The 15,899-nt window shown below is 44.8% G+C and overlaps 1 protein-coding gene across 1 annotated transcript; it reads left to right on the top strand.

The window, feature by feature from the left end:
- The first annotated feature begins 11,667 nt into the window (after positions 1-11,667).
- Positions 11,668-13,144, top strand: LOC127306688 (uncharacterized). The gene is made up of 2 exons (XM_051337378.1): positions 11,668-11,992; positions 12,135-13,144. Exons 1-2 carry the CDS (start codon positions 11,708-11,710, stop codon positions 12,906-12,908), a joined length of 1,059 nt encoding a protein of 352 aa, XP_051193338.1. The 5' UTR covers positions 11,668-11,707; the 3' UTR covers positions 12,909-13,144.
- Positions 13,145-15,899: the final 2,755 nt, after the last annotated feature.

Raw genomic sequence — 15,899 nt, 5'->3', positions numbered from 1 at the left:
AATGGTCGCACCTCTAAAAAAAAGTTGCACGGCCACCACTCCTACGTATGATTGACTTAGAGGCCGTTCGGAAGCTCTCCACTCTACCGAAATCCGTGAAGCGCGCATAGTTCAGTTTCAGCAACTTCATATAAATGAACTAGAACTCCTTCGGCTCCGCAGAGCCATTGAGGAGTGGAGAGGATCCGAACAAGTCCTTAGATTAGGCATAGTGCATAGCGGTAACTTAGGATCTAGGTCAGGATTTTTTTTACGTGGCGCTTAGTTAATAAGGAGAGAGACAAACATATTTGGTTACGGTGCGATATGAGACATTTTTAATGCATATCTATCCGGTGCAGGCGCTTCATCGAAAGAACCCCATGATTGAACCCCTTCTCTTCCTCTTCCCTGAGCGTCGTACATCTACCGGCCAATCGCCTGCATCTCCCTCGCCCGACTCTTCGTCTGGCCTGTCGGCAACACCACCTAAGGAGAAATCAGAATCATGGACAAAATTCGGTGCTTGCAAGGAGACAAAGCCATCCCGGCCCTTGGTGACCTCTCCACCATAGCACTTCCACGACATGATCCTTCGCCAACCCCTCTACACCGTCACACTTCTACCCGAGTAGCTTGAAAAGCTTTTTTGCCATCCCCTCGTTGAATTCATGGTAATATGTCCTCTGCTTTTGAATCAATGTTCATCAATTACAACTTCTTTAGCTCGAATTTGCATCCCATTTTTCTTTCAGCGTCTGAGAGTGTTGTAAAATGAGCAACTATTAATCACAAGGGGCCAAATGCCAATACATGTACAAGTGTTGCAAAGTGTAGTAAAATTCTTATACAATGGAATATGTAGTAAAGAGGGCTATACATCTCTAACACCCCCTCAAACTCATGGCCGGTCAATAACACAAAGTTTGGAGAGGAATAACCCATGTTGCGTTCTAGTCCAGGCCTTAATGAAGATACTAGCCAACTATAACTCGAAAAGCACATATTGAATAGCAAGAACCTGATCATGCAAAAAAGTGCGTACAAAGGAGGCATCAAAACCGATGTGCTTGGTGAGCTCATGCTTCACTGGGTCATCTGCAATGTTGATAGAGCCTATATTGTCTCACAAGAAAGGACTCGATGTGGTAGTAGGAACAAAAAGTTCTTCCATTAACCAGCGTAACCAAGTCTGCCGTCAATAGAGCCATATCTCGCAACTCAGCCTCTGCACTCAAATGGCAAACCACAGCCGTGTCTTCGTATTCCAAGCAATGAGGAAATCGACAAGAAACACATAGTAAGCAGAAAGTGAATGGCGATCTGAAGGATTTCTAGCTCACGTTGCATCTAATAGGCTTGGATTTGTAAGTAGCTGGAACGAGGGAACAAGATATGACAAGAGATCATGCCACAAATATATCGTAGAACACAAAGCAGTTGACTATAGTGAACCTAGGTGGGAGGAGAGACAAACTGACTTAAAATATGTACATGATAGGAGATATTCGGACGAGCGACAACTAGATAGACAGGGATCCCAACCAAATGACAAAAGGGCATCGGATCAGACATGGGATCGCCATCAGAGGCACAAAGGTGAACATTGAGATCCATATGAGTCTCATCAATTCTCTTATCACCAAGATTAGCACGAGCAAGGAGGCCCTGGATATAATTCTCCCGAGAGATAAAGAAGCCACCGGAGGTAGAGGAAACCTCAATCCCAAGATATTAGCGAAGAAGACCTAGATAAGTCATAACAAAATTTCTCATGGAGACGGTTATTAACAAAGGAAATGTACTTAAAGTTGCCACCAGTGATGATCATGTCACCGAGAAGAGCTGTGACAAAAAAATGTTGGATCATGTGCGTTGGGTGAGAAACCAACGGCAGTCACTATAGAGGGGAATACTCAAACCAGGGTTGAGGCTTGCTTAAGGCCACAGAGGGAGCGCCAAATACGACATACCATGCCAACATGAATAAAGTACCTCGGTGGTAGTTGCATATAAAGGAGGAAGGACCACAAGACGAGCTTTGTAACACTCAAGAGAGCCATTAGAGCAGGTCTTCATCTTATATACCCAATTACATGTGATGCGACAAATAGAAGGAGGAGGGGAAACCATATCCCATGTGTTAGTTTGCTCCAACATCAATCTCATCTGCCATCGCTAGCTGCCATTCAGGATGACCAACAACATATAGATAAGAATTTATCTAGAGGACAATGGAAGGGCCATGGCGGTCAAGGGAATACAATCAAGTGGAGGGCAAGGCCATCCACAAATATCATAAGTAGGATGGGGTGCAGAAGATGGCACACTAGAAGTAGTAGTCATGGCACGAGAATTATCCACGTCATTTGGATGACAAGGATAACGAAATTAAAGGGGGATGAGGAGGAATAACCATAGGCAAGGGAGAGAAGTGAGACATCATAAAGAAATGTGGAGAGTCATGCGATGAAAGAGGAGAGGAACGTGTAGCGGAAGATGGTGTCATATATACAATGTGGGCACTCGGAGGAGTGGGAACCCGAAGCCCATAGAGAAGTACAAGGGAACGTGAGAAAACATAGATCAACCACATACATCATCCACATAAAAGTACGAGGAGGAGGGGCGTGGGTAGAATGGACGTGACTCATCAAAAGTTACATCCCGTGAAATGCGCATCTGACGACTAACAACCCTTATTCTCGTCACTACATCCGAGAAAAACACACTCATTAGACTGAGCAGTCAGATTGGGGCATTTTCACGGTGCAAGAAAAAACATACAAAACTCAACCAAAAAACAAAACACAGAGTAATTAGGAGAACGACCAAAAAGACACTCTAAAGTAATATAACATTACTGTAGTAGATCTTCTTGCCAACTCAAACTATATTCTAGAGTCAGGACGCAGATCAAAGCGCACTGGCAACAACCAGAAGATCGAAGGTTTTCATAAGGTAGATGTAGATGTAGCTTATAATCCCAATAGTATGGAAGGAAAATTGGGTGTGGTGACTAGAGATAACAATGGCATGGTACTTGTAACAAGATATAGATGGCATGAACTTAGCCTGATGTGTTAACTGCTGAAGCATATGCTTGTACGGATGGAGCTAAATTAATTAGACACATGAACATTAGCCAATTTATTATGAAATCTGATCCGCTGGAGCTAGTTTTGCTATGGAAAACAAGAAAAAATCATAGAACTAGTATTCTATGTAGCTGTATTAAAACGAATCCAGGAGCTGGTAGAAGGATGTAACTATTTTTATATTTTGCATGTAAATAGAGAAGCAAATTTAGCTGTTCAGAACATTGCTAAATTTGGATCTTCTTCTGACCCGGAATGCGCCTGGATATCCCAGGTGCCGGAATACATCCTTCAGTATACTGAACAAGCATGTAATTTTGGTGATAATTAATGAAATATCTTGGTTGACTCTTTAAAAAACCTAGGTTTGAATGTTGATGAGATATGTGGAAGCCAACACATCCTCAGCCCAAAAGTAAGGTGCAAGAGAGGCAACAATTATCACGGCACAAGCCGTGTTAAGAAGGTGTAGATTTCTTGCACTCATCCATGATGAAAGCGCATGAATCCCCCTGCGTGATTTTGGTAATTAATAACAATCCCTATGTAATAATGTTTGGATTGAGTTATAGTTGTAGGATTTGTCCATGGGTTCTTATATATCCCTAATGACATAGAATTCTCTTGGTGTTATTAAATGCCATTAGTAATATATATAAAGGTTTGGTTTTGGATTCTTAGAGTTTTTTCTTATTTCTTTCATAAGAAAATATAGTGTATTGGAAATAAATTTTGGATGCACCTAGTTTTATGGTTTGTTTACTTGTCTCTCAAACTTGAGTGGATTTTTAATAATGATTGTTACGTTAAATCTCATGTTTGGAAGGTAGGGTTGAGTTTGTCACATGGTTCATGGGCTTGTCCTTAATTGTAATGATGAGTGATTGATCATACCCTATAGATTTAAGTGTAAGGTTTAGCACTAGGGCTTTGCTTATGTCCACTAATAAACAGAGATACGAGCTTAGGGTTTACTCATGATTACCAAGGGATCATGCATTGATAATAAGTTATGGGCGTAGGGTTTTAAGTTTATGTGAGTAAAATATGTTGAGTTACCTAAGGATTGATATTCCTCCCGATAATAGGATGGTTACTTCAAAATATTACTAGAGTGGTCTTATGTTCTTGACTTAATAAAGATTTATATATAATGCAATTGCTTTTCCGTTAAAGATGTTGAATAAGGACTAGGGTTGCATACTGGTGCCCCCACTATTTCTTTTGATGGATGCTATCTTATTATCACACTAGGGTTAACTTATTCTCCCATATATCCAAAGAATAATCATGCATTAGACATGATCAACTTATGTATCATAATTTTTTATTTCTAGTTCTTCGATTTTTATGATCAGTGCCCACTTTCTGATGATCATGGGTTGGCTTCCTAAGATATCACTAAGAAGATTTGGCTTTTACCTCTAAGATCAAGTGCTTTCTCTAGCAACTAGAGTATAACACTTAACTTGTACTCTCTTACCTGAGCATGGCTATGGCTAGGGTTTATAACATGCTCACAAGGTTTCTGAGATCAAATAGGCATAGGCTCCACTAGGCTAGCTTAGTTTGGATTGGTTTTGTACGTACATCTTAATGACAATAATATGGTTCTATTCCATTTAATATTGGATTTTATCACCACTCCAAAGTTAGATGGATTATATCCTAGGGTTTTAGCTCAAGAGTTGATATTATTTCTCTGATATGTATATACCTCTCCCTTCTCTAGGGTTTGATGTAGATAGCTTTGGAGAGAGAAGGATAAAATATGTAAAGGTTTAATGATAGGGCTAGTGTTGGTGTACTTGTGTCATGAGTTCAAGAATTGAGTTGAAGAGATATCATGCATATCATGGTAAGAATATCTATTTCTTTGGAGACATGGAAAAGATAAGATTGGTTTCCCTAACTTTCTTATTCTTTAACTTATAGTTGAAGAAGTATCCATATGTTGTTTCCAACGAATACCATATTATGACCCCTTAGAAGATCCGGTATTTGATCCTTACATAATGTTTTGTGGTATAGATTCTAGTTCCATTTGATCTAACTCATAGATCAAATCATGTCTACCCAAAACAAGATTTTAGCAAAGTTCACATTGAAGTTTATATTCTTGACTTGATGATCTACTTCAATTCCGTCAACTCAAGTGAAACTTTAGTCACTGTGACAAGTTTTATATGAAAGTGGGAAATTCCCTAGAATTTCTATGCATGAATGCAACGCACAAATATGTTTGCTCTCTATTTCTAGCCCCAAAACATGGGATTTTACACAAACGTCATGTCAAAGTACCTAAGGCTATGTTATGTTTATTCTTAATTCTCAATTGCATGGAGTTTTCCCTTTCTAGAGAAGTATAAGTGAGATATGTTGTATCATCTTTATATCAGAACATCATGCTCATATAAATTCTAATCAAACACATAATGAAGGTTTAACAATATTATAGTGTTTGTGAGTTGTTTTATGTTCACCACACTTTATGAGAGAGCAGACAAGTGAACCCATAAACCCCGGTCCACTTTTTATTATAAGAAACCACTTTTACTTGCTTTTACCATCCTTTACATTTTTTGCAAGAACTAAATCCGAAAATACAAAAACCCAAAACTAATTTTGCTTTATTGTTTTCATGTTCATGTATTTATTATAGATTAATTTAATTTTTTTATTTAGGTTATACTAATACAAAGCATTGTGCTTGACAACCACACGGTGGAGTTGGGGGCAGAAGATGTTAGCTTTGTTTTATAGTTTGTTGGAAGAGGTTGGAAGAAGGTTGATGCTCAGATTGCCGAGAGTTTGATATAAACCCGGACTGGAGTCATCCTTGTGAGTAAAATACGCTTGCTGCATCACTCTACACTTGGAGTCCCAACGAGTTGGTACACACGAAGTTGTTGCCATCGAGGAACTATTCAAACGATGTTGCCCCAGGCTATGGCTCAACTAGTTCACCCTTAAATTGCTACCCTTTGTCAAAGATGTTATCATCATGCTCATCATCAACTATCATATTGTGCGTGATCACAATAGAAGCCATCACCTCTCACATGGTCTAATTGCTCCTTGTTCTAGTACTGCGCCAAATAATAGCCCACTAAGATTGGTGCACGCCAAATATCTGCTCCAAATCCTTCCTATAAGCCTCTTGTTTTGTGGAAATCTTCCATCATTTCTCTTCTTCTAGGTTGTGGATTGTCTTTGCAATTGTAGAATAATTAGAATAGATGCCATCAGCTAGAGAATACCCCGTGTTGTATGCATGGCTATTGATCTCATAGTGAACCACTGGAGCATTGCCTTCTAGAAGCCTAGAGAACATCAGAAGTGTTGGAGCACGTTTATGTCATTGTGAGAACCTACCATGCCGATAAATTAAGAGTGTCAAATCCAAATATATTGTGACACAATAGCCTCAAGAATGATAGTGCACCTATCAACATCCCGCTATATTGCCCCTGCCCAACAAAAGAACAGTTCTTTCACTCTCATTGCATGGAATCTATGCTTCCAAGCATCCCAGGAAACCCCTTGAACCGTTGATGGATAACAATCGAGCAGTGTTGGCAACATTGGCTCTCTCGGGTAAACTTTCCCAAACACCGCAATTACTGTTTTGCAGAACTTGTAAATCGAGTAAATTCATGCGGTCTCACTCGTGCACATGTACTCATTAAAAATATCACCAGCAACTCCATATGCAAGCACGTGAATAGTTGTGAAACATTTTTTTGTAAGAAGTGACGCCAATCTTACTGATGGCATCAGTCTTGCATTCGAAGTACGAGGTTTGGTACCTCACGCCATCGAGAATATGCAAGAAAAAATTTCTTGACATCCGTGGCACCAAAATATGTGCTCTGAGATATGATGGAAGTAGTATTTAAAAATACGATTATGGATAACTTCTCAGTTACGCTTCAAATTTTCCATGTTTTTGGCAGCTATCTCTCGTTGTGCTCATGGAGAGGGTTTACACAACCATCAAAAGTTCGGTATCGATCATTATTGGAGTCGTCCAGCGATGTATCAATGGTCATACAATGGTCATGATGTTAATTTCTTTGCATGCGCATGTCAGTAGGTACAAAATTTAGGCCTAGCCTCGCCGAGGTGCGGCCGAAGCGGATGACACCAACAAAGGTGACAAACAACCCAGAAGGCGGTGGTGTTGCGGCAGAGAGGGAGGGAGTCGAATCAAGTGTGCACTGGTCCAAGCCACTAACGACGGGCCCGTGGATGAGAAGAGGGGAACCCGCGCGTTACGGCATTACCATCCTAAATTTGGGATCGAAATGGGTCACCACAGACAGTCTTCCGCACTCCGTCCGCTGGGTCGCGTCGCTGGGTCGTGCCCATGTACATGTTTGAACAGCCTCGATCCGTTTAGGTCAGGCCTACACCTCATTTTGTAAGTTTGTGAGAGTATTTACACATTCTTAGGTCACTAAACCCTATTTTATAAGTTTATGGACCTTTATACAAGTTCTTATGCCCTCATGTATTTTACTCTTAGGACATCTCTAACTGCTCGATGGAAATGGACCAATTCGCGGACCAAATTTGGGCTAGAATCGCATTGCTGCGAACAGACCGCGGATCATTTTGGTTTCTACACCAGGCCTCTTTGGGTCCACCCAACAGCGACTCGAAACATTGCTAACCAGTTCATTAATATTAGTTGGCCGCAATGACCATCTTTACATAGTTACATGGTTTGATTAACCTAATCTAGTGATAGTTGTATCTATACTCACCTAGTCACACGCTCCACAACAGCGGGGGCTGCTAGCAGTCGCGCGGCCTACTGGACGTCGGGATACCCTGATGGCCTAGATCCATCGGAGCCAGACGTTCTGGCTACGATGTCCATTATAGCACATGGAAGGGAGGAAAATTTCGTTCCCCGTTGTTCCTGTGCGCAGGAAACATTAATTGCCAACGATAGCGATGATGGGACTTTAATCGCCATCCCATGTGGATAATGATAGTCCACCTTTTTCTGTGCCAGCCCGCTTAGCTACCCGGCACAAACGAACACGAGAACCAATTGTACCAACTTTTGTGTTCGCGACTAATTTAAACGGATCAAAACAAACACATTTGATGTGCATAAATAGGAAGATGCCCTTTGCTCGTATGTTGGCGTCATTTCACCCACCAAGCGGAAACATTCGGCTATATTGGTTATGGATACGGTAGAGCACTAGGGGCGCGTTCGGTAGGCTATAAGGGCCTTTTTTGCATGGGCTAGGACGTGGAACGGGCCGTTTGCCTGCAGGCCGCCAAGTTCTTGCACGAACCGGGTTTTAAAGAAGCCCCAGGACATGCCCTAAAGGAACGCCCGGAATGACAGTTTCTGTGGAGCCAGGCCCGTTGTCGCGAGAAGGTTGCACGCATGGGGAAGGGAGACAGAAACGCCGCGTCCCTTCGGGAACACTCGCCATAACTAGCCTCACCGCCCCCTCTCCTTCGTCTCACTTGCGACCTCACTCTCACCCCCCCAAATTGTCACATCACCAGGCGGTTCCCCTCCCGTCGACCAATCCGCCGCACCGCCGCAAGGAGGAGCACCGGTACCGGAGGGGAGGAGACGACGACAAGCAGCACCGTGACATCGGACGCAACCTGCTCCACAATCTTCATCGGCATATTGAGTTCGGCCGCAAACTCGACCTCGTCCTCGACCGGAACAATGGCGGTAACGACTTCTTCTTCTCACCTTCGTACTCGTTGTGCCAGAACATGCCATGCTTGGGCATTTGCGACGACATGCATATTAGATATGCTAGGGTTTCCATTAGGATAGGGTTCAGATAGATGTTTGCAAGGTGTCCGTCGCTATTGCTTGCTGTTTTTGTCGAGTTCTTGCTGTTCATGGTCTCGATTTGCTTAGTTGTTACTGTAATCTCCAATCGCGGTAGATCGGACTGTGGATTGGTGAAACTATCAGATTTTACTGTGCATGCAAAGAGGGGAAGGGTTTTTTGTGCTGGGGTTTAGCATGTTGTGATTGATGTGCGAAAGATTAAGCTAAGTCTCGCTAGTTTGTTCAGACGGAAGAGGAATGGGAGGATTTGAAGAACGAAGTTGCTCTGCTCAAGAATCTGCAGAGAACACAAGCACAAGTGATGAGGGCTAAGAAACAGGAATGAGAGGCAGAAAGAAAGGCTTTGGAGGCTGAGAAGAGAAAGATAGAGTATGACATATACGATATGCTCCAAGTGAACTTTGCAATCAAGGATAAGCTCAAGAGGATCAGGGCTATTTGTGATGAGTGATGAATATGTTCTAGATGTATTGTAGGAGATCCTGCAGATGGTTGTGCTAGGGAGAATTTGTAATGTACCCTAAGTAGAATTTGTAATGTACCGTAAGTACCACTGGTAATGTACTCAATTTGAACTGCTACTTGTTTTGTTTCTGATTGAACTAGGCCAATGATTATAACCAGGGATTATAGTATGAGGAGATGATTGATCAGAACCTATGACATGACTGAACATGACCATGCCATTGGTTCTGATCAAACATATCCTCCATATGTCCTGATATTATGAGGTTTATGGTACCTTGTTTTGCATGTTTCTGCTTCTTCAGTTCTGCATTGTCCAATGATTGAACAGTGGCACAACGGAAGGTATGGTGCTTCCCTCAAACTTAGTCATGTGTGCCATATTACTTTCACACTAGACTTAGTTTGCGGATAGTCCATTTTGTCTGCCGTGTGATCCTATATATGGGGCCTCTTTTTGTTTGTCTAGTGCATTGACCAATGATTGAACAATCACACAATGGAAGGCAAGGTGATGCCTTTAAACTTAGTCGTGTGTGCCAGCTTCCCTGCATACTAGACTTAGTTTGGGGACAGTCCCTCTACCTTCCATGTGATCAAATCTACGAGTCCTCTTTTGCGTTGGCCAATGATTCGACAAAGGCACAATGAAATGCTAAGTGGTAGCCTCAAACTTAGTCATGTGTGGCATAGTCCTTGCACACTACACTTTATTTGTGGCCACTCCCTATGCCTGTCGTGTGAGCCAATGTATGAGGCCTTGTGTGCTTCTTCACTTCTGCATTGGCCTGCGATTCAACAAAGGCACAACGGAAGGCAAGGTGCTTCCCTCAAACTTAGTCGTGTGTGTGACATTACTTGCACACTAGACTTAGTTTGACGGCAGTCTCTTGAGCTGCCGTGTGAGCCAATGTATGAGGCCTCACTAATTTTTTTAATGTCCGTTTTCATCTATACTTGTGAGCAGACACACCTCTAATGGCATGTGTTCTTGTGGCAGACTAAGAAGCTCAAGCTTGGGTCACCTACTAAGACCACCGATGAGGGACCGTCGAAGAAGCGAAGGGCGGCTAACGTTGGCCACTTCCAGGACGAGGTAGGGCCAGACCAGTTCCTGCACATCGTCTTCAGGCCCACCTTCAGTTGGCTCCTGGTCCCTCAAGATTTCATCAAGTGGTTCGGAGAAATCCCTTCCAACATCATCGTTTGCACCAACACTGGTTGCAACTGGAGGATGAGTACGATGAGAGAAGGCGATGACACATACATCGAACATGGGTGGGCAGGCTTCGTCGTCGCCCATCAGCTCAAGGTATGACAATTCCTCACCTTCAAGAAGGTGTCCTCTTTCAAGTACAGTGTGGTCATCTTCGACCACACCTGCAGTGAGGTGATGAGCAGGTGCCTATACCATGGCGATGCCACCAGGTGTGTCGTCTTCGAAAATCATGTCTGAAGGTTACATGGTTATGTATCGCCGCTACCATGTCGTGTCTAGTTGTTGTTCGTGTCGTGTCCTGAACTATGATCGTGTCTGCTGTGTCCTGAACTATGATCGTGCGTGAACAATGGTGTGTCGTGAATTTGTGTCGTCTATGACCAGTGCTAAGTTTGCTTGTGCTTGCATTATTATGTTCTTGCTTGTGTTGTTGATCGTTGGTAACTTCACCACTGAAGGAAGAAGTTACCAGAAGTGGATTTTGGGTTGCAACCAAACAACACGGGCACCATTCTGGGGTGCTACTAGGACTAAAAACCGACCTACCAAACGAGCAGCGTCCAAATCTCCATGGGGCAAAAAAAAAACTTCATCAAACAACGTGACTTTTCTTGCCTATGGCCCATCTAAAACTCTGAGGACCTTCTTCCCACTGTACCAGCGGTACAGGAAATTAGTGCATGCTACCAAACACGCCCTGCCCTAAGCTACGACCAGGATTCTCGGAGACCCGGCCGGCATTTGGTTCCATGAGAGTGAGTTCAATTGCGCACGCCAAAATGCCCCGTAAAACCGCGTTTTGCCAGGCCAAACGGAAATCGTAACCAACTTCACCAACCAAGGAATCCCACGACCGCGACCACGTCCGCACCCTCTGACACACGCGCGCGCGCGCACGCGACTAGCTCGCTTCATCTCCATCTCCAATATATAAACACTCTCGCGCGATGCTTGCTCGCCACCTACCAGCACGCCCAGATCACCTACATATCATCACTGAGCAGCCCGACGGCCAGCCAAGAACGCGCAGCCGATCGAACACCGACGGGCAACGGCGGTAGCTTTCAGACTTCTTGACAGCTGAGACCGTCTCACTCACTTACCATGGATCGATCGCGCTACTACTACTCGGCGGCGCCGGTGGGCACGGGCATGGGCCCGCTCGCGGGGCAGCTGGGCGAGTGGCTGTGCCGGGCCGTGCAGCCGCCGGCGCCCACGCCGTGCGGCTCTCCCGGCGGCCCGCCCGTCACGGCGCGGCGGGTCCGGCTCAGGGACGGGCGCCACCTGGCGTACGAGGAGTCCGGCGTGCCCAGGGACACCGCGCGCTTCAAGGTCATCTTCTCCCACGGCTTCACCGGCTCACGTCTCGACAGCCTCCGCGCCTCGCCGGTTAGTCCCTGTCTATATCGCCTGCTTGCCGGCCCGTCCGTCAGCGAGCTCCTGAATTGTATAATCACGCGTGTCGTGTCGTCGACGACAACACCAATGCCAATGTGTACAACAATCTGACATCTACGTGCAACAATTTCAGGAGGTCGCTGAGGAGCTTGGCGTGTACATGGTGGGCTTCGACCGCGCGGGGTACGGCGAGAGCGACCCGAACCCGGCGCGGTCCGTGGAGAGCGCGGCGCTGGACATGGCGGACCTCGCCGACGCGCTGGGGCTCGGCGACAAGTTCCACGTCGTCGGCTTCTCGCTCGGCTGCCACGCCGTGTGGGGCGCGCTCAGGTACATCCCGGACCGGATCGCGGGGGCCGCCATGCTGGCGCCGGTGGTGAACTACTGGTGGCCCGGGTTCCCCGCGGAGCTGGCGGCGCGGGAGTACGGCCGGCAGCAGCGCGGCGACCAGTGGGCGCTGCGCGTGGCGCACCACGCCCCCGGCGTCCTCCACTGGTGGATGGAGCAGAGCTGGCTGCCCCTGCCCACCTCCACCGTCGTCGCCAACACCACCTACCTCCCCAACAAGCGCGACGCCGAGATCCGCCGCACCCTCACCGCCGACGGCACCCTCCGGAACAAGAGGGAGATGGCCACGCAGCAAGGGATACAGGAGTCCTACTACCGGGACATGGCGGTCATGTTCGGCAAGTGGGAGTTCGACCCCATGGCGCTGCCGGAGCCGGCCAAGGGCTGCCCGGTGCACCTGTGGCAGGGCGACGAGGACGGCCTCGTGCCGGTCGCGCTGCAGCGGCACGTCGCTGGGAGCCTCGGGTGGGTTAACTACCACGAGCTGCCCGGCACCGGCCACTTCCTGTCCGCCGTTCCCGGACTAGGAGACACCGTTCTCCGGACACTCTTCGGTTGATCGCCAATACTCCTAGGAGAACTAGAGAAGAATAGCTGGTTTATTAGCTAGCTTGGCGTACCATGAGCACTTGCAAAGTACTACAGTGCACTATGTTCATTTCTTGGTTAAGTTAGACATGGGGACATGAGGCGGCATGTAGATTTTCTATTTCTATTTTCTTTCTTTAATTTTATTTTGTAATGAAAAGTATGCTGCCAAGAAGCCCTGAAAAGTAAAACTTAACATTTTCCATATCTTTCGGGAATTTCGGAAACTGACAGTTCTCTGTCAAAAAAAATTTCGAGCCCATCTTTTTTGAATAAGCACACTTCAATTCCCGCATATTTTACCTATAAAATTCGCAGCACCTTACAGCTCCTCAATGCAGAACACCCCGCAATGTTGCTGGACGGGGATTCAGTGACTGGCTGTAGGCCGGTCACGCCGTGACTGGACTCACATCCGCCTGACATTCTCCATCCAACGGCTCCAATCAAGTGATTCGAAAATTTTGTCAAATTTGTTTTTTTCTCTGCGTCCAAAATACAAATTATTTTTGATTGAAATTTTTTCGAACTTACAACATGATTCGTTGGCAACATGTATATTTTTTATTTTAATTTTTTGACGATTTTGAATTTTCGTTTTGAAAATCGTCAAAAAAATTAAAATAAAAAATATACATGTTGCCAACGAATCATGTTGTAAGTTCGCAAAAAATTTCAATCAAAAATACTTTGTATTTTGGACGCAGAGAAAAAGACAAATTTGACAAAATTTTCGAATCACTTGATTGGAGCCGTTGGATGGAGAATGTCCGGCGGATGCGAGTCCAGTCACGGCGTGACCGGCCTAAAACCGGCTGGGTTCACAAGTTACACTGTATATGCACCCCTAAACTGCATCAAGAAAACCGGTTGGGTTCAAGGTGTCTTCATTTTATTTTTCAAACCGGGTGCTAGCTAGTAAGCTAGGGAGTAAAGAGTGTAGTTTATCCCCTTTTAGATATGCTAGAAACGTGTAGGCTCGCATTATTCACGATATTGCACCTTTGCCTATGTAAAATGTTGAGAAAATCTCAAATTTAGTCTATGAAGTTGCCTCGGATGTGCGTCTTGGTCATGAACTTGCAAATGTGAATTGTGGATCAAGAAGTTGCCTTGCGTGAGCGTTTTGGTCATTCTTTCACGCCCAATATTAGTTTGCTGATGTGGCCAACTATTTTTTTGCAAATTGCCCCCTAAAAAGATCAAACCGGGGACTAAAAAATTAGAAAAAATAAAATTTAGGGGGCAATTTGAAAAAACACAATTGACCACATCAGCAAACTAACGGTTACCATGACGGAGTGACCAAAACACTCGTACGGGGCAACTTCGTAACCTAGAATTCACGATTTGCAAGTTCATGACCAAAATGTACATACCGGACAACTTCATAGACCAAATTGGGGTTTTTCTCTAAAATGTTTGCCTGGCTTCCTCTTTCACATCTAAATTATTGGACCACTGCATGTTATATTCTGCTTCATCCTAATACCAAGTCAGCACCGTCGATATATATGACAATAATATAGTGTTGACATTTGTAGAGAAGAAGGACACGGTTTTATCAACGTACCAATTCTTCTCTACACTACAAATTACTTTATCCTTGATTGTGTCTGAGGTCTTATTGATGAAGAAGTCCAGTTTCTCAGCGATATCATGTCACCAAAGATTTCGTAAATGACATGAAGTAGTCTTTGCTTGAACTTCAACGGCTCTGAAGACCAGGTCTCTTTCACCTCGCCGAAGACTTGGCTGTTCAAGTTCTTGGAAAGGGGAGGCGATATACAGGCTACGTTTTGGCGGTCACTTGCTGGTACTTATGGGACCAAAGGAATAAGTTTCGTGAAGGAAACTGTTCCATCTCTCCGACATGTTTGGCTGCCAGAATCAAAGCATACATTGATCTGATTATGGAGCATCTCTATCTGTCAAAACCCAACCATAGGCGTGAGCCCTCTTTGGCAGGCTCTTGAACTCCGCCATTAGAAGGATATGTTTTGGTTAATGTTGATGCTGCATTGTTTACCTTGTCTTGTCAGATGGGTGCAGGTATTGTGATGCGGAACCATATGGGGATTTGTGTTGGAGCTTGCAGCAACAATATTGAGGAGATCACTATACCCGAGTTAGCTAAAGCCCATGTTGTAAGATTGGCTCTTTCTTTTGCCAAAGACGAGGTACTGAGTAATATTCAGCTGGCCACCGATTGTCTTTCAGTGGTTCAGCGGATCACGGGTAAGGAGAAGGATCTCATTATGCGGTGTAGTGATTCAAGATATCCAAGAACTGATCGCCTCCTTCATAGTTTGTAATGTCTTTCATGTTAGACACGAGTAGAATGTTGCCGCTCATCTTTTAGCTCGTTCATGTGAGTCTAGAGGTTGTCGTGTGTGGCATGGTCTGCCCCTGGATTGCATCCGAAAAACAATTTGTATTGACATTATGTTGGTTGATTATTAAAGAACACACATTTCATAAAAAAAAAAACACTGCAATGTACTTTTTCTCCCGTTTGTTTTGCATGTCTTGATAGGAACTTCCAGCTATTTCTATACGAGTTTTTGAAATCGTCAAATGAAGTTTCAACGTTTTCCGTTAACTTGCATCATCGGAATTTTGATTTCGCAACGAACTCTTGCACCACTTCCTCCTTCGGTGGAGGTCACGTGTTTGAGATTGAAAGAAAAATGGAAATGCCATGTTAACAATCTTACACCCCATGACCAACGTACAGAGCTACAGGGTACGGGAAACAAACACAGGCAATCAAGAGGCGGCTTAAAATCCATCTAGGGTTTCGTCCCTCTCGTCGGCGATGCTATCGGTCCTCTCCGTCTTCGGTGGCCTTGCGGTCTTGGAGGTGTAGTGGACCGCAGCCTCTCGTCGGTGGGAAGGTTTCAGTTCTTCGTTTAGTTTGTTCTCGGTGTCTTCTTCGGGATGGTGAGGTGGCGGCTACTTC

Source organism: Lolium perenne, chromosome 1, assembly GCF_019359855.2.
Source record: "Lolium perenne isolate Kyuss_39 chromosome 1, Kyuss_2.0, whole genome shotgun sequence".
NCBI lineage: Eukaryota > Viridiplantae > Streptophyta > Magnoliopsida > Poales > Poaceae > Lolium > Lolium perenne.
The sequence above is the reverse complement of the archived record's forward strand: the minus strand, read 5'-3'. Positions and strand labels throughout refer to the sequence as shown.